The sequence below is a fragment of the Gorilla gorilla genome, chromosome 16 (genome assembly GCF_029281585.2).
Source record: "Gorilla gorilla gorilla isolate KB3781 chromosome 16, NHGRI_mGorGor1-v2.1_pri, whole genome shotgun sequence".
Lineage (NCBI taxonomy): Eukaryota > Metazoa > Chordata > Mammalia > Primates > Hominidae > Gorilla > Gorilla gorilla.
The window spans coordinates 23,332,999-23,360,986 of NC_073240.2; the positions used below are offsets into that span (position 1 = coordinate 23,332,999).

At 52.5% G+C, this 27,988-nt stretch overlaps 2 protein-coding genes across 2 annotated transcripts in view; both read right to left on the reverse strand.

Moving 5' to 3' along the window:
• Window positions 1-24,140, reverse strand: part of LOC129527054 (gamma-tubulin complex component 5-like) — a 77,857-nt gene extending 53,717 nt beyond the window's left edge. Inside the window, exon 1 of the mRNA XM_063698908.1 lies at window positions 23,920-24,140. Within this exon, the coding sequence (XP_063554978.1) occupies window positions 23,920-24,065 (146 nt within the window). The 5' untranslated portion in view covers window positions 24,066-24,140. The remainder of the gene's footprint in view (window positions 1-23,919) is intronic.
• Window positions 4,814-15,072, reverse strand: LOC115932987 (E3 ubiquitin-protein ligase HERC2-like). The gene is given in 8 exon segments (XM_055363281.2): window positions 4,814-5,582; window positions 5,584-5,814; window positions 6,847-7,059; window positions 7,350-7,455; window positions 8,389-8,579; window positions 9,210-9,322; window positions 10,440-10,634; window positions 10,786-15,072. Coding segments are annotated over 8 exon segments (1,572 nt in total). The 5' UTR covers window positions 11,267-15,072; the 3' UTR covers window positions 4,814-5,540.
• Window positions 24,141-27,988: the final 3,848 nt, after the last annotated feature.

Consider the following 27,988-nt stretch of genomic DNA (forward strand, 5'->3'; position numbering starts at 1 on the left):
GTGTGTCTGGGGTGTGTGTGTGCACGCGCGTGTGTGTGTGCATGTGTTGGGTGTGTGTGCGCGTGTCTGGCGTGCGGGGAGCATGCATGTGGTGGGGGTTCTGCCTCTCACTCCCTCACCCAGGAGGAGGCTGTACCCAAAGCAGTGTTGCCAGACTGGGCCAAGCCAGGAGCAAGGCTGAGAGGCTCCACCCGCGGGCTCCCGGGCTGGGACCCGGGGTGTCACCCGCAGTGCTGAGCGTTTGTGCTCTGAGACCTCGTTGTCCCCAAGGGTCTCTCCACCCTCCGGGCCCCGGGCTCCGGCCCCGCCTGGCATGAGGAGCAGGGAGCGCACAGCAGGGTGGGGGCACCGGGCGCACGCGGGGAATTTCCCCACGACCACGGCGACGCCAAATGCCTGAACCTCCACGGCTGCCGGCAACAGCGAGCGCAGGGAGGGGGCTGTGCGCGCGGGGGCCCTGGTGGCGGAGCAGGCGTCACCCCGAGAGCGCCGAGGTTTGTGGTCGCAACCCCGGGAGCCCCGCTGCGGGAGGAGCGGCGTGGCCGGGCAGAGGCGACTTCCTCGCAGGCAGTACCGGGCCCCGCGGCCGCCTCCGGGCCTGTCCTGGTGCCCCGGGCTTCCACCCGGCGGGCTGGGGTGCGGGGGCTGGTCTTCGCCGAGATCCTGCTGGGAGCGGGCTCCGGCCCCACGGTGAGCCCAGCCCCAGCCTCGGTGATGCGCTTCGCTGCCGCGCGGGGAGGGAGAGAGAGTCTGGCAGGGTCACGAGGCGCCGGCCCCGGGGCCGCTTGAAACCCGAGGAGACCCCGCTCGCTCGCGCGCCCGCCGGACGAATCCTCGCAGAGGTCCCGGGGCGCAGCCTCGCAGAGGTCCCGGGGCGCAGCCGGCGTGAGGGTGGGGCCTCATCGCAGGGGCGCCGGGAGCCTCCCCGCTCCGCTAGCTCAACTCAGGGCGGCTCAGAGGGGCTCTTACCCTGAACCTCGGCTTTTCTAAAGGAAGGGCAGACCCCAGATTTCCCCCTTCTCTTCTCGAACGTGGTTTGGGTGTTCTTCTGGTTTCTTTTTTGGCAAGTCAAGACAGCGCACAGTGCACGGAGCTCCGAAGCTCTCTCAGCTACTCCCGGATTTCTGGTTAAACCTGAGGGTGAGCCCGAAAGACCGCTGCCGCCGGCGGCCACCCCAGCGCGGGTCCGCTGAGAATGGAAACAGCACGTGCGCGCCGGCCAGGCCGCCACCTCTCCCTCCTCCAACAGCCCCGGCAGCCGCAGGGGCCAGCCCCGGGCCAGCCAGGGCCCAGCACAAAATGCCTTCCAGCGACAGCAGCGCCGGAAGCCCCTTCTGAGGTCCTGGATAAGCCTCGGCGCGGGGGCCCCGCGCTCAGCCCACCCCGCATGCCTCCGCGCCAGGGCTTGCTGGTGGGTGGCCGCCTGCCCCGGGCTATCCCGGGCTGGGCACTCGCGCCGATCCCGCCTCGCTTGTGGAGCTGCACTTGGGGGGAAAGATGGACCGGCAGCGTGGGACGCAGAGCCAGGCCAGGCCGCACGGGCTGTGCACAAAGATGTGCCCGACAGGCGGGGAGAAGGCACGGCCCACCGGCTCAGGAGAAAGTCCTGGAGGGGAGGCAGTCCGCCCCTGGGCACAACGCGGGGGACCATATTCGGACACCACCAGAAGTTCCTGTCGGAGACGCTAAGGGTGCCCACGGTGTCGGGCACCATGTAAAGCTCTCCTAACTCTAAACAGACTGCAGTTTCGTGCACATCATAAGGGCACAGCCACTGTCACCGATTTTATTAGCAGAAAAGCAAACATGAGGCAGGAAACCACAATTAATCCCCAATTCACAATGCTGGTGAGCTTCCAAACAATTGTCAATGTGACAAGTTTCCACTCCTAGCACAGATGGGTCGTCTGTCTTTTCTACAGTTTAATGGTCTCTGCTGCACACATTTGTCTGTCAAAGTGAACTATGTAACTTCAGGCTTTGGAAGTTGGATGAGAGTAAAAAGTTAAACTGAAGGTGACATGGAACTGTCCGAGAGGGTCCTCTTGTCCAAACATGAAGAAGCTGTGGCTACAAAAATTACTAGCTTTTTTTTTTTTTTTTTTTTTTTTTTTTTGTGGGAATGAAGTGCCCTCCAGTATGCTTTTAGTTAAAAAAGAAGAAAAAAAAAAAGGCCGGGTGTGGTGGCTTATGCCTGTAATCCCAGCACTTCCGGAGGCAGAGGCGGGCGGATCACGAGGTCAGGAGATGGAGACCATCTTGGCTAACACGGTGAAACCCAGTCTCTACTAAAAATACAAAAAAAAAAAAAAAAAAAAAATTAGCCGGGCGTGGTGGTGGGCGCCTGTAGTCCCAGCTACCCAGGAGGCTGAAGCAGGAGAATGGCGAGAACCCCGGAGGCGGAGCTTGCAGTTAGCCGAGATGGCGCCACAGCACTCCAGCCTGGGCGACAGAGTGAGACTCCGTCTCAAACAAACAAAAAAACCATAACACTTACGCCATTGCTTCTAACTGCAGAAAGCAGAGACACAGCCCCCGAAGGGCAGCTGCATGGGGGTCCCGCCTTGGTGTCTGCGGCCTGCCTCCTCTGGCACATTAGCTTCACCCTCAGGACTCTTTCATACGAAAGCTCTCAATCCTCATTTTCGTCTGGGTTTTACCTATCACATTGGAAATTACTACTGAAAAAATTTAAAATATTGAATACGTTTAAAATAAAAACAAACCCATGACTTGTTAACATGGACACAATTTTGAAAAATCATTTTCCAAAACAAAAAAAATTAGAGAATGGCATTAATACTTTTATTAGCCTCTTTAACTGTCTGGCTTAATGGAAGTGTAAACCAAAAAAAGTGGCCCGGCGCAGTGGCTCACGCCTGTAATCCCAGCACTTTGGGAGGCTGAGGCAGGCAAATCACGAGGTCAGGAGATCGAAACCATCCTGGCTAACACAGTGAAACCCCATCTCTACTAAAAATACAAAATTTAGCTGGGCGTGGTGGCGGGTGCCTGTAGTCCCAGCTACTCGGGAGGCTGAGGCAGGGGAATGGCGTGAACCTGGGAGGTGGAGCTTGCAGTGAGCCGAGATCGCGCCACGGCACCCCAGCCTGGGTGACAGAGCGAGACTCTGTCTCAAAGAAAAAGTGAGACAGGCCTCAGTCCACTTAGAGGTTGATTTTGCCACAGCTGAGGACGTGCCAGGGAAAGAGACAAGCCACAGTAGGCTCTGTGTCCGGGGCTTCTTCCAAAGAGCTTTGAGGATTTCAATATTTAAAGGGGAAAAAGGCAGGAGGGGAAGGAGGAAAGAATAAAAAGGAGGGAGAGTAGGAAAAGTGAGAGAAGTGGGGCACACCCTTGTGAGGCTTTGATGAGTGCTCGCTGAATCGCAGGGGGCAGAGGAAGAGTCAATTATACATTCGGCTCACACTCAGTAAATCTGCACTTTACATCAGATAAAGTCAACCTAGAGTCGAGGAAGAAGTCAAATATGCATTGGTCTGGGAATGTGCGTACAGACAATTTCTAGTCTCTATCCCTTACGGAGCGATGAGCTGTGACTTTACATAGTCTGGGTCCGGGAGGCCACCTGGGGAGATACCTGTTCAGGCACACAATGAAAAGGCAGTTTCCCATGTGACTGTTTCCAAGCTCACGCTTTTCTTCTGGCCTAGTGGGCTTGCGGGTGGAGATTTTCCTTCCTTTCACAGAAGACAGGTGAATTCTCATTTCTGTCTGTGCATCCCCACATTGTGAAGTTTTGGTGGAAGGAGCTGAAGAAAATCTGGTCTCACAGAGAGACGTAGTAGGAGATAGAGGCTCTCATGGACACCCTGAAAGGGCCCCTCAGGAACTCCAGGGGTCCTCAGCCAGGACTTTGAGAACCCACATTCTAGAGGAAGAAGGCATTTGCCAGCCTGATTTGGGGGTTGGCCAATGGAAAGTGGGTGGACAGTGCAGCTCTGGGCCCTCTTACACCTGTGTCACCACCGTGATACACACGCCTGAAGCGAGAAGAGAGATGTGAAGCCTGACACCTCCTAACCGCGGGCCCAGAGCCACTCAGCAGAGGCCGGCCCAGCCAGGCGCGCGAGTGAGAAACGCTGCTTCTCACTGACTTCAGGGGCAATTCTGTTATGCCGCAAAAGCTGACAACAAAAGGGTTGGTGATATTAACAAAAATAATGCCACACAGCTTATGGAAGTTTTGAGCTAAGCTGAAAATAGACTAATCCTGGCATTTACCAATTCAGTCCTGGAAAGGTTCCCAGAAAAAAAATAAAACTTTCCCTCTTTGGATCTTCTGTGCCAGTGCTAAACATCGTGTCCCTGAATAAACTGTCTCCCGACGTGAAATACATAGTTTTGCCTCAATCTGATAGTCTTCAGCTCAAGCTCTAATGCGTTAGACCTGCCAGCCAGTTTTCCTAGCCTGTTCTCAGTTCTACCCTTCGCAGAGTGCGTGCCATACACAAGCAGCCCAAACCGTGTACCATGGCTGCCTGGACCGAAGATTCTCAGCCCAGGCCAATGAAAGCAGAAGCCAAGGCTGTGCAGACAGATGGGGCTGGGGAGGAAGTCGGAGGAAACCCTGAAGGCTCCAGAGCCCTTCAGCCCCTGCCACCAACTGGTCCCATGGAATCTTACATTCTCCTAATCACTTCTTTGTGACTTGAGTTTGGTTTCTTTAACAAAAAAAAAATCTCAACTTGGCTGAAATCTTTCCTACTGCTGTATCAAGAACTAACTGATTTTTTGGTTGTAGTATATCCACTGGTGCTAGTCTAACTGGTTAAGAAAGCTCAGCCTACACTTTTACGTCAGATGTTTTATTTATAGATAATTAAAATTTAGGCATATACATGACACAAACATTATATATATATAGTACACTTTCCATGATAGAAGTTATGATGCTGTTCACAGAAAGGCCTCAATTCAGATGACATAATGCATATGCTACAAGGGGACACCTGGGAGATGGGACACCAAATGGCCTTCTGGTTTTTCATTTTGGTTTAAATATCCTCTGGATGCATTCAAGTAATACTAATCATTTCATGTTCAAAAGGCTTTTAATAAACAAATTCAGAGTAAAATTAATTGAAATATTTATAATACGATTTGTTACACAGTTATTTCCAATATACAATCAAGACGACTCACGACACTTGAAAGAAAGGAGAAAGAAAAAAAATCGATTGCACCCACAAGTAAAAAGGCTTTATTCATTTTGGGGATGCTGCAATTTGGTATTTATATAAACATTTACACACTTTAGTAAACACAGTCCTACATGTAATGCAGCATTACGGGTGAGAAGACCCTTGGAAGTCGAGCGTCCACAGTGTTCCACGCACACAGGCGGACCTTCTCACTGTCATTCCCATCACGGCCAGTCAGTCTCTCCACCCCCTCCTCCCGCCTGGCTCGAGGACGGACGCTTCTCATCAGACACACCAGGAAGCCTACAGTCTACACAGCAGCGAGCGCTCTGCTGCCTGGCTCAGGCTCTCGTCTCACGAGGACGTTTCCCCATCTTAGTGTCCTGTTAAATAATCTTGTGTAGAGTCCGAAGCAAAAGGAGTTGACATCCTCGTTATCTGAATCGTCGCTGCTGTCGTCGGCGGCCGGCTCTCCTGTAAGTGTGATGCGAGCGTAGTCATCTGTGTCTATGGACTTGCAGCAGTGGATGGCGTACTTGAGCTTCTCCTCCAGCACCTGCTTGCAGGAATACCTGGGCAGCTTCAGCAAGAAGAAACAGGTGTAGGACTCAGGGAGGAAGTGGTCTGGAGGGTTGTATTTATCCAACACCTGTTAAGCAGAAACATGAAGTGATCAGAAACTGAGTATGGCTGCAGTCTACTTTACTGTGCTCATTAGACTCTTCGTGCTCACAAAACCATATTTTTTGCTAAGAACAAAACAGCAGAAAACATAATCCAAACAACTTTAGGAGTAACAAGGAGCAATTAATTCCTAGAACTTGGAGTAAGAAACATCACCTCACTATGGAGATGACGGCTCTCTATTGTCATCCCGGGAAGAGGGCCCGAGGACCACACCACCTGTGTGGATGCAGGGTGGCCTGGCTGGTGGAGGACCAGGCACGTGACCACGGGAGAGCTCTTCATGAGTCTACCAGCCCAACTTTGACCCCTACAGATTAAGATACTAGGAAACAGCAAGAATTATGGACAAAAACTAAGAATTACTGACCTTCTAAGATAGAAAACTATGCATGCTCTCCAAGGTGACCCTGAAAGACGGCCACTTTTCTAACCCTGGCAGAGACGCAGGTCAGGCTGTGCTGGACACATGCTGGGAACAGTGGACCCCATCGATCCATCCACCCAGGCACTGCTGTTACGGTCCCAACAGAGAGTGGGGGCATTAGGCCATCCCCTCTCAGTGACCCGGCAGGTCCATTGAGCTTGTTTCTGACCACTGGCCCACAGAGTTGGAACCCGAAGCAAAACCCTTGTTCTCAATCCAACGAGCGGCCTCATTTTTCTCGGTATGTAGCATGTTACTTAGTGACTCACCTAATTCGACCAGATAACTGAATGAGTGCTTTACGTGGGTTTGAAATCTAGAGCAGGCTGACACAGCAGTGATGTATTCTGGGGATGGCCAGATACATTTTTAAAATATAGGTAATGGTACCCAAAACACATAATCATAACATTTTGAGCCTTCACATCAGAGAAGTTCGATGTTTTCCATTTTCATTTCTGTAAAGACTCAAGAGGCCCATTTTCCCATGTGCTGCAGGACTGTGGGTGAGAAGCCAGCCACCGTCAGCTGACATCAGCCCAGGGCTGGCAAGCCCAGCCAGGAGCCTACCTGGATGACGAAGTCTCGGCCCCGGAAGTCGGCGATGGTCCTGGGCAGCCTCGTCCGGCCCCAGACGAAGCGAAGGAAAAGAGAGTGCTCTGTGTTGGAGAAGGACTCCATCACCTCCCAGAACCACTGGATCAGCGATGCGGGAGGCTCGATGCCTTTATAGGTGGCCACCGACTTGAGAAGGTGCAACAGGATGTCAGGGCTGCCACACACCTGCGGGAGGATGTCTGTCAGGGCCGCGTGATGCTTCCCACCCTGGCATTTCCGCAAGACTCCATCACGCTCCCTCTCTACACCAAGGCCTGTTTGGGGGTGGGGAAAGGTCTGGGGGCTCTAGGTGGGCCCACACACAGCCTCCTGCAGGCGGGTGGAGGGACGCGCTCAGAGTGCACTCCCTTCAGTCAACACACAGGGCAAGGTTCTGACTCTAACTGCTCTCACTGATTTGTGGGTCAGCAGGCAAAAGGCAGCTGCAGGGCAGCTCCACCTGGGGGTCGGCATACCATCGTCTCCAGTTCGTAGCCGGTGAACAGAGAGAGGAGGGGGACAGGCACAACGCGGGACATTCCTTCCCGAACAGCAGCCACCTGCTCATCAAATTCATGGAGTCTGGAAGAAAAAGCTCACTTTACACTTCTGTCTTCAGTGACACTGACTTTATGCTGCTCACACCAAGCCTTGGCATGCAGCACTGTGGCCGCACACATCCCAGCTGGGAGAACAGAGGGAGCAGCTCCAGATGGCATGAGCATGCTTAGCAGCTCGGCACTGCAGAGCTTCTCCCGACACCGGGCTCATCTCGTCCAGCCGACAGGGTACGGCCTAATGACCACCTACAGCTATGCATACCCCAAGACGCCACTCTCAGTACCCACAGGACACCCCAGGAGAAGCCAGCACCAAGAGGGGAAACACAAGTGCATCCGCCCCAGGCCCGAGACACTGTGCTGACCCACAGCAGACACGATACGGGGAACAGCACCGCCCAGGACACCTGCCAGGACTACCCTCACCAGAGCCCACAGGGCCCACCTGCCACACGGGGCCTCACCCAGACACTCTCAGATGCTTCCAGGGGACATGGGACAAGCAGTGGAAGCTGTGGGTGGTGGTAATGACCTGCCAAGCCTGAATCACGGCACCCAAAGGCCTGTGCACAGTCACACCTGGACACCTGGCAAAGGATGCTCTGTGTCACTCAAGCAGCCTGGAGGGGGTTGAGACAGCCCCAGACACAGCCCTGTCCTAGGGAAGCCAACAAAGAAAGCACACAGGGGCAAAAACTATGGCCTCTCCAGGTGCAGTGACCCAAATGGGTGGATTTTGTTGATCTTGGTATTCTGGTTAGAGCCAGGAATGTCAGAGTAATAAATACCGACCCTGATCACAAAATAAGCTTCATACCCACAGATCAGCAATAGTTGGAGCCAAATCCATTACTTTACTGTGTATGACACTCCTGAAAAACACACATGTCCACACAACCACGTTCTGCTACTTTTGCTATTTATGTCAATGCAACAGAGACAGATGACCACCAACCTATAGTTTATCGCCAGCCGCACGTACTCCGCGCGGTTGTCCAGGGTGATGTGCGTGTGCTTGGAGCTCAACTGAATGTCCTCGCCGCTGGCGCTTGGCACTGTGAAGGGCAGGCTCATGGCTTCAAACTCCTCTGAGGTGGCTTCATTGTCTCGGATGTACATGAGTCCAGGAATAAAATCCTTATCAACCTTTTAAGGAGAAAAAGAAAGCCCATGTGTCAATTCAGGGCTCATCTCCATCCCAGACTCCAGTCCACCCAGCACACTCTGTCAAGCAGGAACCAGGGTCAGCCTCAAGTGCATCTCGAGGCTGCAAGTGCACAGCACACACCAAGATATAAGAGGAGCAACGAGAGAGTACTTCACCCAAGGAGCTGAACGAAGAATTCACAATTCAGCCAAATGCTTAAAACTAACCACCGAGAAAGTTACAGCAACTGGCTAGCAAGGGTTCCCTCCCTGCAGCCGAGGCATGACACAGCCATGGGGAATGAGCTGGCTATGGTCGCCCCAGGACAGAGCCTCCCGTGCAAGCCTGACTCACGGCCCCCAGCTGCCCAAAAGCTCAGCTTCTTCACAGGGGAGGCAGTGAGCTTCCTTATCTGACAAGACAGTGTATGTTACAAAACACCAGAAAATAGATGGTCTATTTTTTTTTTTTTTTTTTTTTTGCTACTCAAAGGTGGTCCACAGCCAACAGCCTCTGCGTCACCTGGGCACTGAGATTAGGCCAGAGTTCACAGCCTGACCGGACCCGCAGAACAGACTGTGCCTGTTAACAAGACCCTAGAGGCCCCGCCTGCCGCCCCAGGGAGTTACCTCACTGAGGTCCGTGATGGTGAGGCTCATCCCAGCCAGCTGCTTCCAGACAGGCTCGGCAAGGTTGAGGCTCAGGTGACTCCCGGTTCGGATGGCAATGCCCAGCAACACACCTGATCATTCAGGACACAAGTGACAGAGGACACTTGAAAAGGATGACAAAACTTCCCGCTCACTCACACACGCCACTGACGGCAGCAGCTCCACACTGAGGACTCAGAGCCTTCTGAAGCAGCAACACCCAAATCATAGGTCTAGGCCCTTCCTCAAGGCCGCCCGTCCTGCTCTAAATCTATCCTTTTGTGCCTAAAAGCCTCTAACTCCTCACGTCCTTTCTGCACGCACTAGTTTAAGCCACACAGTGGCCAATTCTTCTTCTTATGACAGCAAAGAGCTGGAACTTCCCCACGGGAGTGTCCTCCAGGGAGCTACAGCCCTGCCCAGGAGGTGCTGGCTGTGGTGGGACGCACAGCCGAGGACACCCTGCACACCCTCAGTGGGACAGGAAGGAGGGACTGGCCAATGGCGAAGACCTCACCCCACTCTGATCCCAAGTCTCAGATAAACATTGAAGATGCAGAAACAGAATCTCCCATCTTCTGAGTACCCGAGGCAGTCTCCAGTCCTCAGCACGTGGCCGGGGCTGGCTCTGCCAGTGCCTGCAGCTGTGCACAGAGCTTCCGACGGTCCACCACCGTCAGGCCCTCAATGCTAGGCACGGAAGTCAACAGCACCTCGTTCGCTTCCACAATGTTGGTGAAAGGCACGATCAATATTAAAAGTCTTTTCTTTTTTTTTTTTTTTTGATACAGAGTGTCGCCCAGGCTGGAGTGCAATGGTGCGATCTCAGCTCACTGCAACCTCCGCCTCCCGGGTTCAAGCAATTCTCCTGCCTCACCCTCCTGAGTAGCTGGGACTACAGGTGCATGCCACCACAGCCAGCTAATTTTTTTTGTATTTTTACTAGAGACGAGGTTTCACCACATTGGTCAGGCTGGTCTCGAACTCCTGACCTCAGGCAATCTGCCCGCCTCAGCCTCCCAAAGTGCTAGGATTATAGGCGTGAGCCACCGCGCCTCACCCTAAAAGTCACTTTTATTGGTAACAGTCTCAAAAACTAAAAGCAGATATTCAAGATATCTACCGTCACTCCTCAAACAGATGGTACACTTTAACTCAAGAGCAGGCACAGGCCACAGCGACACAGTCTCAAGCGGCCGAGAAGCTCACCCAGGAAGCGGAACATGCTGCTGTGCACTGGTGCTCTGGCGGCCGGGCTGAGCAGGTAGCAGTCTCGGTTGGCCCCAGACTCATCCCTTCCGTTGGGTGTCACGATCAGCAGGGGCGTGAGTCCGTTCTGCAGCTCCTCACAGATCTCAGCTATGGACTCGCTGTAGCCGCCCCCACAGTCATCCACAGATTCACCTGCAGGGGAGAAGCAGCCACTCGAAGTCCCCTCACACAGTCCTGAGTAAAGAGCCCCAACGCTCCCACACCATGTGGTCTCTGTGCTCCCTGTGGGCTCAGGCGACCACTGCCGGGGACACAGGTGCTCCAGCGCGCGGCAAGTTCTCACCCACAAACTTGACTTTCCAGACACGGTGAGGAAGGAGGAGGCTGTCGGGACCAAACGAGCTCATCTTAGCACACATCTGCCCAAAGACAGACTTGGTGCCGTCGGGGCCGGCCAGCCCGCCTTTGCTCCTTGATCGTTTGACCTGGAGAGGAGGAAGCAAGCAAGCGTGAGGCCGCTGCCGCAGCAGGAAGCACACAGTCAGGGATATGCGGCACTGGCGAGTGCACGAGGAGGAGGCGCCGTGCATGGGCCCCTCCCTGGTCACACACCTGCTTGTGTGGACGCCAGGCAGACCCTGCCATCTGGGGCGCTCGACTGTGGACACCCGAGACCGCTGCCTCACCCCATTGGGCATGTCGCCAGTGATGTGCCCAGCAGCCCCCAGGACTAGTGTGTCTGAACAAACACACCTTCCAACATGACACACACCACCACCACGTCCACAGCTGCGGCCCGGCAGCACCACCCTGGCACGGACCATCCTCACACCCTATGCACTGCTGCTACTTCACCATCTTGCCACGACCTCATGAAATAAGACACCAGGAACTCCAAAAGCAGCTCCCCCAGCAGACCAGAACAGACTCCCGGCACTCAAAGATTCAACCCAATGCCCCTGAGACTGAAGCAGACACAGTGAGTGAGTGCCTCAGCCGGGACCAGCCCTTCCCCACATCTGCTTCCACCCATCCCATTTCCAAGCCTTGGGGCCACTCAGCCTCCCCAACACAGGCAGTCACTCTCCCTGCCCATCCTTCTCATCCTAAGCTACAATTGCTAAAGGCTCAGGGGACTCCAATTCCCAAAGACACCAGGGCAGGAGCCCTAGGGCCCCGCCGCAGCAGGACCTCGGCACATCGGAGCGCTGGTGGCCAAGACTGTGCGTCAGAATCATCTGGGAAGCCCAGTCTGGAAGGATGTCAAAAAGAAAAATTGAAGAAAAAATGGTCCTGAGAATGTATTTTGATGACTCCTCCAGTGAAGCTCTCTTCACCTTTAGCTCACATAAAGCTGAGTTTAAACAGCTTACAGCGCAGGCTGCCATAACCAAGACTACAAATACAAGAAGAATGACAGGAGCCACAGTTGCCTGTAGAATGAACTTGTCTGCGTGCCACACACACGGCTAGTGTTCACAGACGTGAGTTCCTGGAAACTCGCGGCAGCTTGTTAAGGCTCCATCATGCCCAGAGGAGACTAGGCTACAAGAAAAGAACAGGACACGCCCTATGTCACGGCGGCTGCGTGAGAGGAGAGGTGCACCCAGCTCCCCGAAGCCCACGGGGCTGCCTCTCCTCCACGACGACACCCACTAGTAGAGGCTGTCTGCACTCAGAGGCTGCAGAAAACAGCAGCCATGAGGCTGGAGGCAGACAGGCTCCTGCGGGACAGCACTTTCTCTGCTCAATAGAAACACAGATGATTTTAACTGTCTTTAATCTGAATTCCCTAAATTTTCAGAAATGTGCATGCAATAACTCTAATAAATTTTTAAGTATAAAAAAGTTTTTATGTAGTGATGTTCAGATCCTGCTATAAAACTAAATAAAATTCCCAACAAACAAAACCTTCCAGTAAGATGACCTGTGTTCTGGAGTCTCTGAAACTATCCAGACAGCTGTGAGAGTCCCTCCCATGGCATCCTCTTGGGAGGCGTGCCCCTGAGCCCATCATCGCGGCCATGGGGTGGTGGGTTGGAGACACCTGTGCAGCCTTCCTCGCTCCGTGCTGGTGTCCTGTGCACACCCTGAATTCAAACAATGTTTTTCTCCATGTTCATTTTTAGGCAGAAAATCACTTCTATTTCTACATCTGTAGAAAATTTCCTCGCTTTGGGAGGGGCATGCTACCCTGAACGGGAAGGAGCCACCTCTGGCACCCGGGGCCGTGGCTGAGCCAGAGCAGCCCCCAGACATCAATCCACATTGCACACTAGGCTGAAGGGTGTTTATCTGATTCTTAAGAAGGCCTGACACCGGGCACGGTGGCTCACGCCTATAATACCAGCACTTTGGGAGGCTGAGGTGAGTGGATCACCTGAGGTCAGGAGTTCAGGACCAGCCTGGCCAACACAGTGAAACCCTGTCGCCACTAAAAATACAAAAAAGGCTTGGTGCAGTGGCTCATGCCTACAGCACTTTGGGAGGCCGAGGCGAGTGGATCACCTGCAGTCAGGAGTTTGGGACCAGCCTGCCCAACATGGTGAAATTGTCTCTACTAAAAATACAAAAAAAAAAAATTAGCCTGGCATGGTGGCACACACCTGTAATCTCAGCTACTCGGGAGGGTGAGGCAAGAGAATTGCTTGAGCCTGGGAGGTGGAGGTTGCAGTGAGCCAAGATCGCACCACTGTACTCCAGGCTGGGCGACAGAACAAGACTCCCTCTCAAAAAAAAAAGGCCTGATATAAGTTGTCGTTTTTTGTTTGCTTTGAGACAGTGTCTGGCTCTGTCGCCCAGACTGGAGTACACTGGTATGATCTCGGCTCACTACAACCTCTGCCTCCCGGGCTCAAGCAATCCTCCTGCCTCAGCCTCCCAAGTAGCTGGGACTACAGGCACCCACCACCACACAAGGCTAATTTTAGTATTTTTTGTAGAGACGGGGTTTCATCATGTTGCCCATGATGGTCTCAGACTCCTAGGCTCAAGCAATCCATCCACGTCAGCCTCCCAAAGTGCCGGGATTACAGGCATGAGCCACCACCAAGGACTAATATAAATTTGTTTGCCATTTACCCAGTTTGTTTTTTCAATTGCATACTGAACGTTTTTGTAACACAAGCTGGGGATAGCAAGATGAGTAAGAAAGAGGTGCTCAGCATGTAATGACTTAAAAATTTCAGATGATACAAAGACAGAAACAAAAGTGCCTAACCTGCATCCTAGTTTATCAAAACTTCACTGATTCCCAGAGCCCCCCAGGCTTGAATACCCACCCTGAGAGCCCCTGGCCCAAAAAGTCTGCGTGTGGTTTTGAGGGAGGTGCAAGTCAAGGTGCACTCAATCGCGGGGGTTAGACAACGCAGAAGCCATCAGCTGGCCTTGCCTACAAGCTATAATGTTTATGATGCACAGCAAACTGAAGCCATCGTCCAAGGTAGGGAAATAAAAGCTTTTTTATGAATCTAGTTAAACAACCTATTTATGTGAGGACGTGACTGGCATACAGCTTAGCATTAAACACTCTGACGTCAGTGAAGAGACCAGCTCCATCAATGTGGTCACATGAGCTGTCCAACAAAGGACAAGAGTTTCGTATCTTAATTCAAAATGCCCCCAAGTATAACTCTGAAAACATTTCTAGTCTTGTAATCAACATCAGGGTAAAAATCATGTGTTAATACAAAGGTACAGGAACAAAGAATTTGTTCTTCATGGCTCTCTGTGTCTGATCCAAGAGGCGAGGCCAGTTTCATTTGAGCATTAAATGTCAAGTTCTGCACGCTATCATCATCAGGGGCCGAGGCTTCTCTTTGTTTTTAATTAATTGTTTTTAACTGTGAGTTTATATACACTTGAAGCAGTATACATTTAGAAATGGTCTACTTGTCATTTCTTTGATTACTACCCATGAGACAGTATTAGTAATTCTGGCCTATGAAATTGGCAAAGAAAACTACCAGTGGTGGGGAGGGTGTGAGGATGGTGGGAACATGAACTGTTATAACCTATAATCGGATGTATCATCAAATTGTCACTGGGCCTCTGACCCACTCCACTTCTCAGAACTTAACAAAAGGGGTGACCGAAGATACACCCAGATAGCCCTGCCTGTACCACAGAAAAGTGGGCACGGCCCCCAAGCACCATCAGAGAAATCTGACAGAGTAAACCAGGACACACCCCTGCAAGAGAGGAGCAGGCTGCAGGCAGCTGCCAAACACAAGCAGCCCCACAGGACCCTATTCCATGGCAGGGAGGAGAGCAGCAAATTTCAAAAGGCAGTGATCCTGCTTTGGCTGTAACAAATAGACACACACCTCCCAATGTAACAGCAGCGGTTATCATCATGCAGTGGGAAGAGGGCTGATTTTATTTTCCCCATTCTTGCTGACCTGTGTTTGTGCTTTTGGACTATCTGACATAAATCTTCATTACTTCTGTATAAAGAAACACACTGACATTCCTGGAAGCCCTAGCACATCACATACAGGAAGCCCACAAAAAGGAAGGTGGCACCTGCTCTTTAAAGTTGGGGTGCACAGGATGGCAGGCTACCAGCGCTCTCGTCCCAGCCCAGGTACCCACGAAAGCATCACTTCTAAGGCTGTCAGACTTGGAGAGTAATCTCCATGTGCTACCTGGATAGTAATCTCCATGTGCTACCTGGATGCGGTTCAGCTCCACGATGGGGCCATGCTGACGATCGCGTACCATAGTTGCTCGTACTACTTTCCGGAAAGCCGCCTCCTAAAACACATCAAACAGACAAAATTTAGAATCTGATATGGAAAGCATCACTCCTGAAGAAATCATCACATAGTTTTGTTTAAAATCTGTGTTGAAGACCTTCTTAAGGACAGAAAACTGCCAGTTCCCTTTTCTCAAGTTGTGAGGGTGCAGGGGAACAGGCTGGCCCCGAAGCACACAGGGACAGACAGCCAGGCAGGTAGTGCCAATGGCCAGGCAAGAGGCAGGTCCCTCAGGAAACTACCTCCACCCAGCAGCGTTCCGGAGGCTGGAAGAGCCCAGCACACACAGGGCACAAAACAGGGAGGGCTGGGCCTGGCAAGCACCTGCTCTGACTCAGGTCTCGAAGTCAAGGTTTCCCTGCCAAACATCAAGTCCACCAGTGGCAGGGACTGATGTTAAACCACTGACTGCCACACAGCAGCCACAGGGCCAGGGAGCACCGTGGAGCCAGCTAGACCTTGGATCGGGACAGAAAAGACAGACCAGGGAGGGGAACAAGGTCCTGGCTGTGATCACACTAAAAGAAATCGGGAGTGCCTGGGGTGAAGACAGCAGGGCGTGGCCAAACATCAGCACCACAGTGAGGACCCAGCCGTTCCCCAGGAGGGAGCAGGTCGGCCATGCCCGTGGGGGAAAGGGCAGAGGATGCAGCACGCAGCCGTGCCAATGGAAAGGGATGAGACAGGTCAGCAGGGGTCTCAGCTCTCTTGGCCAAGTAGGCAATCGTGCCTTCTTTCGGTTAGGGGTGGGCTGTGGGAGCACAAGGGTCCCTCAGTGGAGGCTGAGCCCTTGCCCAGCTCAAAGCCTAAGAACTCCAAGCCCTGAAGGCAGGAGGTGAGGGCCCCAAGCGCCAGAGGAGACCCAGAAAGGGTATCCTGGAGGCACCCCAGCCCCATGCCTCTCGCACAGCCCAGACTCATCCTGCTCCCAGAGGCCCTGCCTGGACCTCAGGGCAGCTCCCCCTCCACAGGAGCACTCCCCTCTCCTCCCAGTCACCAGCCCGCCCACCTTCCTGGAGAGTCCGTTTTGGTGCTCTGGACTGGGAGTAGTAACACCCACTCTCTGAGGCCGATCCTCACCATAACCAGGACCAGAACCGAGGCTGCCTACACATTCCCTGACCAGAGGTACCTTTCAGATGCCCTCAGCACTCCCCTGCTCTCCTGCAGCCCCAGCAGGTGCCAGATGCTGCTGCCCACCACTCCCCTACCACACACCAGCTCCCACCCGTGCCCCGCTGACAGTCTGCACAACGCTCGCACAGGGCCAGGTGGGACGTGCCCTGCCTCTCACTTTTTTTCTCCCTACAAAGAAAGGGTTTTTTCCTCTGTGCTGCCTATTATCATCACCACTTTGAAGGATTAAAAAAAGAAGGTAAAATTAATCATTTGCTACTTTTTATTATTGAACAGTAATTGAAATTATGTTTCCTATCCATTTTACCTGCCCAAGATTTCTTCTGCCTCTCTCATCAGAGAGATGGTCTTTCCATTAAACACAAGCCTGACCACTTCCACCCTCAGGCACACGTGAAAGTAAAATGAATGTACCAGTCCTGTTCAGCAGAAATCGTTCTAGCCAAGTGGAAACAAAGCCGGTCTTTAAAAAGTAACCTGCTGGGACAGGACTCCAAAGCACTGCAATTTTATTAAATCACTAAGAATGGGCCATAATATTCGACAACAAACTACGTTAGAGAATCACAATCAGGATTAGTGGTCCTCAATCCAATTCTATAACTTTTCCCTATACAGAGATGCCCCTACCATATGGTAATTAGCCCCTTCGAGATCATCTTGTCAAGCTGCTTGCCAGAAACTAACCCAACTTCTAGAAAGCTCCAACTATTAGCAACATCTACAGGTCAAAACCTGCCTGGTGACTTTCAGATGCCCTCACTCATGACTGTATTATTCACCACCTGTTAATTCTCACTTGGCCAGCAATCTCTACACATTCAGGCACGGACCTTCGAGGTGATATATCTGTGACTCCTGGCCCCCTCTGCTGGACATCCTGAGAGAAACAGCCCAATCGCCGGCCTTCCTGTGTCAGTGGGGACTTGCCATAGCCACAAGGCCAGGCAGGCAGAGAAGGACCGCAGGAACAAAGGCTTAGTTTATGAAGGCCCCACCTCATCCTTCTGGAGCAGTGAGAGGCAGAGATTATGAAGGAGAGATGCAGCATCTTACTGTTTGTTTTTAATATAAACTCCAAAAGGGAACAGATTTTTGTCTGTTTTCTCATTGATATAAAGTACCCAGAACAGAGCCTGGCATGCAGGAGGCATTCCGTGAACATTTGCTGAATGAGCTGTATTCTATGTGTTCTATTCCCAGTATAGGAATTCTATTGGGTTACATGTACTGAAGACACCAGTTTCCCCTAGAACAAAGATTGCCACTTGAATACCTTTCCCTGGGATATCAGAATTCCTCGGAGAGTGTCGAACCCAACAGAAGGCCCGAGTCCAGTTTCGTCGAGCGAGCCTTCCAGGTCGAACATGGGGATGCAGGGGCAGAAGAGCTCGGAGAGGTGGTGCAGCAGCAGCAGACGGTTCCTCAGCGCAATGATGGGGATCTCCTGCAGGTGATTGTACTCCATGGGGACCTAGAACACAGAAATGGCCTTCAGTGCCTCAGGCACCAAAGGCACACGGGGGCCAGTGTGGCATCCATTAAGGATTCTGAAAACAACTGTTTCAAAAACAGAGAAGCACGATGGTGTCTGAGTTTGGTTTGCACAACCTCACTGTGCTGCTTTTAAAATAATATTCTGTCCAGTTTGACTGTAAAAAAAATTAGTCTATACAAATAAATTTACTAAGAAATGTGAGGCATGTACTAGCAGAACAGTTTGATGTGGAACAGTTTGGTGTGGGTTATAAGATATAGAAGGTGATACACACTGTACACACAGAATATTGGCTGGCATGAACATTAAGGTTCTTTTGAGACAGGGTCTTACTCTGTCACCCAAGTAAGAGGGCAGTGGTGCAATCACTGCAGCTTGGACCTTTCAGACTCAAGTGATCCTCCCACCTCAGCCCTCAGCCTCCCAGGTAGCTGGGACTACAGGTGCATGCCACTATGCTTGACTAATTTTGTAGAGACAGGGTTTTGCTATGTTGTCCAGGCTAGCCCTGAACTCCTGAGTTCAAGCAATCCGCCCACCTTGGCCTCCCAAAGTGTTGGGATTACAGGCGTGAGCCACCACAACCAGCCAAATATCAAGGTTCTTAAATGCACTGTGTGGTTAACATTTACTGAGCCTGAATTATTTTCACCAAGAAGCCTCTGTAAACACACAACGACAGGATGCAGCATGTGACAGGAGCACACTTTGCTTGCCCCCGACCCACCCAACCTGCCCGGACTCACCTGTGCAGGGAGTTTGCCAGCACTGGCGGGCTTGCTGGTCGACCAGGCGAGGGTATGTGCTGAGCCACAGGCCACACGGTTGACCTTCTTACCCTGAAGGGCAGCTACCAACCGAGGCCTCTGGATGGCATTGGTGGTTCCGTCTCCCAGTTGTCCCTCATCATTGTCGCCCCATGTATAAACCTCACCTGAATGAAGTGAATTTAGAATCAGAACCTGTATACTAGGGCCAACAAACGCATGGCTGCCAGTGTCTTCCCATCACACACAGCACCAACGCTCCCTGCCCTTCAGCTGGTGTTGACCTAGTTGTCAACTTTACATATGACCTAGATGTAAATGTCTGCTTTATGTATGACCTAAACATGAATACATGCTAATTACACATCCAAAGAGGCGAGTGTACTTCCCAGGACTCTCCACAGCCCCTGGTGGCCACCAGGCCTCTTCCAGTGAGAGACACACAACTCTGGTCTTAAGCCTCCAACAGTGTTAGTTCTCAGGACTAGGCATGAACAGCAGCAGTTCTCAATCAGAATAATATTAGAACAGACAGCAATATCCCGAACATCCCAAATCCATCTAGTACTAAAACACACAGCAATATCCCTAACATTCCAAATTGCTCTTGCATGCGAAACAGAAAAGGAAAAGTCTGTTTTATTTATTTTATACTTTTTTTTTTGAGACAGGGTCTCACTCTGTTGCCCAGGCTGGAGTAAACTGGCATGATCACAGTTCACTGCAGCCTCAACCTCCCCAGCTCAAGTGATCCTCCCACCTCATCTCCCAAAGTGTTGGGATTACATGCATGAACCACTGTGATGAAGTCTCACTTTGTCGCCCACGCTGGAATGCAGTGGTGCGATCTCAGCTCACCGCAACCTCCGCCTCCCGGGTTCGAGCGATTCTCCGGCCTCAGCCTCCTGAGTAGCTAGGCTCACAGGCACGCGCCACCATGCCCAGCTAATTTTTGTATTTTTAGTAGAGACAGGGTTTCACCATGTGGGTCAGGCTGGTCTCAAACTCCTGACTTGGTGATCCACCTGAAAATCTATGTTTTTAAAATCAAAACCACAATGTGATACCACCTCACTCCTGCAAGAATGGCCATAATAAAATAAGAATAAAAAAATAGATGTTGGTATGGATGTGGTGAAAAGGGAACACTTACACTGCTGGTGGGAACAGAAACCAGTACAACACATTGAGATTTTCCCCCACTAGAGGGCGATAAAAACTAACAACAAGCTATCTGTGAAAACGCGTTGTGATGGAAAGCATTTTCCACGCTCCACTATGGAAAAGTGTGGAGATTCCTCAAAGAACTAAAAGTAGATCTACCATTTGATCCAGCAATCCCACCACTAGGTACCTACCAAGAAGAAAAGATGTCATTATTTGAAAAAGCACTTGCACACGCATGTTTATAGCAGCACAATTTGCAATTACACAAATATGGAACCAGCTCCAAAGCCCATCCATCAATGAGTGGATAAAGAAAATGTGGTATATATACACCATGGAATACTACTAGCCATAAAAAGGAATGAAATGATTGCATTTGCCACAACCTGGATGGGACTAGAGACCATTATTCTAAGTAAAGTAACTCAGGAACGGAAAACCAAAACATATATTCTCATGAGATGAGGATGCAACGGCATAAGAATGACACAATGGACTTTGGAGACTCGGGGGAAAGGGTAGGAGAAGAGTGAGGGATAAAAGACTACACATTGGGTACTGTGTACACTACATGGGTGATGCGAGCACCCACCTCTCAGACTTCACCTCTAAAGAGCTTATTCATGTAACCAAACACCACCTGTTCGCCAAAAACTTGTTGAAATAAAAATAAATTTAAAAAATAACATAAAAAAAGAACATGCCGTTTCTGTTCATATCCTAAACATAAGATTCACCATTCACAAGAATCATCACACTTTTCAGTGCACCGTGTGGGACCTCAACCAAGAAATACCACCGGAAAATAATCTCAGGCAAGGTCCCTGGTGACCAGAATGGAAACAAGGCTCATGTTCTCTGGAGACACCATCAGGATTGTCAAATCCAGAGAGACTCCTCGGGTGTCTGGAAAGTGTGACGCCTGCGTGGTCAAGGGCAGTGTACTTGTCTCCTGCCCCTGCCTGCTCTCCACAGGTTGGTCCTAAAGCCACAAGGCGGGTGTCGCACACACAAGGTGAGGAGGGTGTCTCTGCAGACGCAGCTGGGCATAGGGAATGAGTCTGTGAGAGTGAGGAGGGCTTCCACCCAGGTGCTAGCTCCGAGGGGAGTCAGCCAAGACCCCTACATGCAAGGGGAGGAGCCACACAGGGGAGGAAAAGATGCTGGTTATGCACGGGGGGAGTGGCCAATTCGCCAGAAGAGAAAGGATCTGCAAGGTTGCCATGAGAAAACTGGAATGAACCCTGTGGATCCAAACTGGACCTGGGGATACTGGTGGGAACTCACAGTTTTCAACAGACATCAAACATAAACCAGGGTATTGTTTACATTACTATTCCCTGGCTTTGTCCACTGAAGAGGTCTGGGGAGCGGTGACGCCTCAATAGCAATGAGCACACCCATCATCCAGACCTTGTCTTCTCAAGGCCATTCTCCTCCACAGATGCCAGGGCTCCTTGGAGAAATGGCCAGGTCGAGGCGTGGGGCATGGCGGGAACAAGGGGAGGCTAATCATCTTCTTCTGCCAGAGCAAAGAAGTACTCCCAGACAACGGGGACACACAAAAAGGGGGCAGAGCCAGCCAAATAGAGCACAACTAGAGCATCAAAATAAATAGACTATATACCCCAATGAATACATTAGGATCCATGATTCCCACTCAGATAAAACAAATACATGAATTGATTCAAAGCTGCATGAGAAAGGAATATTTAAATAGATTCAGGATGTCCCTACTAAATACTTGTTAATTATAAAGAATGTCTGCAGTGAAAAGCATGGCAGACAATGTAACCAAGCAACTGTAGTGAGCATCATCAGCAAGCAGACAAACTGCATGTCACCTGCAAGGATGAACTGTGACGATCAAAGACACACAACCCGAATCTACTGCAGAAACATCGGAAAAAATCCAAACAGAAGAATGTGCTACAAAATAACCGGTGTCAAGTTGCAATAAGCCCAGGAAGACGAGGAAGTGAAACGATGATGCCAGGCACTGAGAGAGTGTCACAGGACAGAGGATACAGCTTGCCAGCTGACTGGCAGGCAATGTGCTGCAAATGGGCATGGGCATCAGGCGGGGTGGGGAGTATGAACTGGCTGGCAGGACGAGCCTCCCTGTTTGTGGGAAACACACTGAAAAGCTCAGGACGCGGCAGCAGGACAGCAACTCACTCTCATGTGGACTGGGATAAGCAAGTTCTAGGTAATGTACTTCCAACTGGTTTGCTTCCAACTGTGATTTGTCTCAAAATTTAAAATAATTAAATAAATCAAATCAAAGTTCTGGATCAAGAACTGCAATGTCCTTCCACTACAGGCCACAGAAGTTGCTCATTCATCCATGAGCCTCTTCCCTCAATGAAATGATTAAAGGGTGCATGCTTATATAATTCACCAAAGGCTCTAACAAGGAGCACAGTTTGTGCAAAGGCCATGTTAATGAAAGATGGCGCCCACATTTTTCACTGCTGCCATAACACATCCCCACAGCCCGGCTGGCTTAAACAACACACACTTAGGATCCTTTCGCTCTGCAGGTGAGAAGTCCCACTCTACTTTTTCAGTTAGAGAAAAGTGAGCTTGCTCACTGCAAGCTCCGCCTCCTGGGTTCACGCCATTCTCCTGCCTCAGCCTCCCGAGTAGCTGGGACTACAGGCGCCCGCCACTACGCCCGGCTAATTTTTTGTACTTTTAGTAGAGACCAGGTTTCACCGTGTTAGCCAGGATAGTCTCGACCTCCTGACCTCGTGATCCACCCACCTCGGCCTCCTAAAGTGCTGGGAGTACAGGCGTGAGCCACCGCGCCCAGTCCACAATTTTCAAGAATGTAAACATGAACTATTCATTTTTCTGATGGTTTAAAGCATCATAAAATTACAGCACAGCCTATGCAACTAATGTATATGTACATAGCATAGCCTATGCAAAAAATGTTTTCCATTTTTTAGTATCAAAGCGAGCAATCTGTACTTAAATAAAATTACACTACTGAAAAACACATGATTCTAGGCCAGTAAATGGGTGAATGGAACACCACTTTACCTATTATAATTTAGTTCCTGAAATCTGTGAATGAAAATAGTAACCTCCAACGTCTCTCCCAGCTCTAAAATGATGACATTCTGCCTACTGTCATTTAGAAATATTAGTAGAAAAATAACTTGGAATTCAGCATTTAAGTTTCTGTATTGTATAACCTATTTCACACATTGTTTATTTTTATAAGTTACATTTAAGAATTCAGTTTATTACTTCAGAAACTTGGCATGGTTTAAAAGAATCTGAAAACCCCGTATTCCTATTATAAGCCAACTAGACACTCTATGGCTATGATCATTAAGGTAACTAAGATTACGGATTTTGAAAAACTGTTCATTATTCAAGAAGATTTTTACTGAAATTAAACAGGTAGAATATTAACATTAACATTCTTTTAGTAATAATTTCATTATGGGTAATGACTCTAAAAGTATTAATTTACATCTCCCATAAAGAAAAATAGGAGATCTCACTTTACGTAAATATCTAAATTCTGTAAGTCTTTAAAAATTAGTTACAAGAGAAACTGCATTAGAAATTGTATTAGGTTACTTAGCGTGCTACGTGCCAGGAGCTGTGCAGAGATGCAGCATTCTAGCTGGAGTGGAAGTGGAGGAGACAGTAATGACAGGTGAAATCAGTGTCATGACACGCGTTTTGGAAAAAGGAGAGCAGGGTGAGAGAGATCTTACACTGGGCTGACCAGGGAGCAGGAGTCAGTGAGAATACAATCTCTTTAATTAAAAAAAAAAAAATTATAAAGATGGAGTTGCTACGTTGCCCAAGCTGGCCTGGAGTCCCGCCTGGGCCTCCCAGAGCGTTAGGGTTGCAGGCGCGCGCGCCGGCCGGCAAGAAACCCAGTTCACGCTTTCCCCGTGACGATCAGGACGCATCCCGGGTAACACGCCGTAGGCTGCGCAGGGCACCGCGCCGAGACCGCTGGCCGGCGGGGAGCAGGCGGCGGCAGGGCCTGCGAAGGCTCCCTGAGGCCGCGCCCGCCTCCGCCCCATTCCCTGCCCCAGCGCGCCCCGACCCCGGGCTGCGCGGGACCCACGCGCGGGCTCCGGGCTGTGGCCGGGAACCCGCCCGCGCGCCGTGCCCCACACCTGAAGTTGGACCAGGCGAAGTTTAGGGCGAGCTGGAAGTTGGGGTCTGCCTCGTCCTGGAGGCCGGCGACACCCCGGACGAGCTCCCGCACGTCGCGCTCCTGCTGCGCGTCCACCCGACTCCACGGTGGCCCATTCCGCGCCATGTTCCGCGCTCCTGCAGCGCGCGTCTAACGAATTGGTGCCTGTCGCGCGAGAGTTCGGGCACCTGCCGCAGTCACCTCCGGAGCTGGCGGCTTTCTCGCGAGAGTTCGCGCTCCCGTGCCGTGCGACTTCCAAGCCGACCGCTTTTCTCGCGACAGTTCGAGCTCCCGCTGTGGAGGGTACTGCCTGGCGCTGTCCCGTGGTGGGGACTGGAGTGCGCATTTTCTGGTTGCCCGACGGTACGTTTTCTACTGTACTCAGAGTTAGCTGGTGTCACCGTGAATCAAATACATAAGGGTCTCTGGCCGGCCTCGGTGACAATCAATGATTTTGAGAGCAGCCCGTTAGGTGCCCGGTCAACAAATGCATTGGGACCCGCCTTTCCAGGAACCCTGAACTGCTTAGCTGCTGAACCCTCCCTGCCCTGCAGCTTCTCCCTCCAGTGATGGTCCCTGCGGATCTCCGTGCCCCATCCACACAACACAATCACGCTACACACATCCATGCTACACAACCAGCATCAGCGAAGCAGCTGTCCCGACCCGCTAGCAGTCCCTGCTGGCTCTTGCCTCGCCTGTTCCTCAGGGGCGGCTTGGGGGACTTCATAACCCCACCTGGCCAGAGGTGCTGGGGGGGGGAACTTCATAAATGTCACCTGGCCAGAGGTGCTGGGGGAGATTTAATAACGCCACCTGGCCAGAGGTGCTGGGGGAGATTTAATAACGCCACCTGGCCAGAGGTGCTGGGGGGACTTCATAACCACACCTGGCCAGAGGTGCCGGGAGGACTTCATAACCACACCTGGCCAGAGGTGGTGGGGGAACATCATAACCTCACCTGGCCAGAGGTGTTGGGGGGTATCATAATCCCACCTGGCCAGAGGTGCTGTGGGGCCATCATAACCCCACCTGGCCGGAGGTGCTGGGGGGCGGGGGGAACTCCGTAACCCCACCTGGTCAGAGGTGCTGGGGGTGACTTCATAAATGTCACCTGGCCAGAGGTGCTGGGGGGGATTTCATAACCCCACCTGGCCAGAGGTGCTGGGGGGACATCATAACCTCACCTGGCCAGAGGTGCTAGGGGGATATCTTAATCCCATCTGGCCAGAGATGCTGGGGGGCCATCATAACCCCACCTGGCCGGAGGTGCTGGGGGCGGGGGGAACTTCATAACCCCACCTGGCCAGAGGTGCTGGGGGCGACTTCATAAATGTCACCTGGCCAGAGGTGCTGGGGGGGATTTCATAACCCCACCTGGCCAGAGGTGCTGGGGGGGACTTCATAACCTCACCTGGCCAGAGGTGCTGGGCATTTATCATAATCCCACCTGGCCAGAGATGCTGGGGGGACATCATAACCCAACCTGGCTAGAGGTGCTGTGGGGCCATCATAACCCCACCTGGCCGGAGGTGCTGGGGGGCGGGGGGAACTTCATAACCCCACCTGGCCAGAGGTGCTGGGGGGGATTTCATAACCCCACCTGGCCAGAGGTGCTGGGGGGGACATCATAACCTCACCTGGCCAGAGGTGCTGGGCATTTATCATAATCCCACCTGGCCAGAGATGCTGGGGGGACATCATAACCCAACCTGGCTAGAGGTGCTGTGGGGCCATCATAACCCCACCTGGCCGGAGGTGCTGGGGGGCGGGGGGAACTTCATAACCCCACCTGGCCAGAGGTGCTGGGGGTGACTTCATAAATGTCACCTGGCCAGAGGTGCTGGGGGGGATTTCATAACCCCACCTGGCCAGAGGTGCTGGGGGGACTTCATAACCCCACCTGGCCAGAGGTGCCGGGAGGACTTCATAACGACACCTGGCCAGAGGTACTGGGGGGACATCATAACCTCACCTGGCCAGAGGTGCTGGGGGGGGTATTATAACCCCACCTGGCCAGAGGTGCTGTGGGGGGGACTTCATAACCACACCTGGCCAGAGGTGCTTGGGGACTTCATAACCCCACCTGGCCAGAGGTGCCAGGGGGACTTCATAACCACATCTGGCCAGAGGTGCCGGGGGGACATCATATCCCCACCTGGCCAGAGGTGCTGTGGGGCCATCATGACCCCACCTGGCCAGAGGTTCTGGGGGGTGGGGGGAACTTCATAACGCCACCTGGCCAGAGGTGCTGGGGGTGACTTCATAAATGTCACCTGGCCAGAGGTGCTAGGGGGTATCATAATCCCACCTGGCCAGAGGTGCTGTGGGGCCATCATAACCCCACCTGGCCCGAGGTGCTGGGGGGCGGGGGGAACTTCTTAACCCCACCTGGCCAGAGGTGCTGGGGGTGACTTCATAAATGTCACCTGGCCAGAGGTGCTGGGGGGGATTTCATAACCCCACCTGGCCAGAGGTGCTGGGGGGACTTCATAACCCCACCTGGCCAGAGGTGCTAGGAGGACTACATAACCACACCTGGCCAGAAGTGCTGGGGGGACATCATAACCTCACCTGGCCAGAGGTGCTGGGGGGGGTATTATAACCCCACCTGGCCAGAGGTGCTGTGGGGGGGACTTCATAACCACACCTGGCCAGAGGTGCTGGGGGGACGTCATAACCCCACCTGGCCAGAGGTGCTGTGGGGCCATCATAACCCCACCTGGCCAGGGGTGCTGGGGGTGACTTCATAAATGTCACCTGGCCAGAGTTGCTGGGGGGGATTTCATAACCACACCTGGCCAGAGATGCTGGGGGGACTTCATAACCACACCTGGCCAGAGGTGCCGGGAGGACTTCATAACCACACCTGGCCAGAGGTGCTGTGGGGCCATCATAACCCCACCAGGCCAGAGGTGCTGGGGGGCGGGGGAACTGCATAACTCCACCTGGCCAGAGGTGCTGGGGGTGACTTCATAAATGTCACCTGGCCAGAGGTGCTGGGGGGGATTTCATAACCCCATCTGGCCAGAGGTGCAGGGGGGACATCATAACCTCACCTGGCCAGAGGTGCTAGGGGGTATCATAATCCCACCTGGCCAGATATGCTGGGGGGACATCATAACCCCACCTGGCCAGAGGTGCTGTGGGGCCATCATAACCCCACCTGGCCGGAGGTGCTGGGGGGTGGGGAGAACTTCTTAACCCCACCTGGCCAGAGGTGCTGGGGGTGACTTCATAAATGTCACCTGGCCAGAGGTGCAGGGGGGGATTTCATAACCCCACCTGGCCAGAGGTGCTGGGGGGACTTCACAACCCCACCTGGCCAGAGGTGCCAGGAGGACTTCATAACCGCACCTGGCCAGAGGTGCTGGGGAGATATCATAACCTCACCTGGCCAGAGGTGCTGGCAGGGGGGACTTCATAACCACACCTGGCCAGAGGTGCCAGGGGGACTTCATAACCACACCTGGCCAGAGGTGCTGGGGGGACTTCATAACCACACCTGGCCAGAGGTGCAGGGGGGACTTCATAGCCGCACCTGGCCAGAGGTGCCGGGGGGACTTCATAGCCGCACCTGGCCAGAGGTGCCGGGGGGACTTCAAAACCGCACCTGGCCAGAGGTGCCGGGGGGACTTCATAACCCCACCTGGCCAGAGGTGCCGGGGGGACTTCATAACCACACCTAGCCAGAGGTGCCGGGGGGACATCATAACCCCACCTGGCCAGAGGTGCTGGGGGACATCGTATCCCCACCTGGCCAGAGGTGCTGGGGGACATCATAACCACACCTGGCCAGAGGTGCTGGGGGACATCATAACCACAGCTGGCCAGAGGTGCTGGGGGACTTCATAACCACACCTGGCCAGAGGTGCTGGGGGACATCATTACCACACCTGGCCAGAGGTGCTGGGGGGACATCATAACCCCACCTGGCCAGAGGTGCTAGGGGGACATCATAACCCCACCTGGCCAGAGGTGCTGGAGGGACATCATAACCCCACCTGGCCAGAGGTGCTGGGGGCCATCATAACCCCACCTGGCCAGAG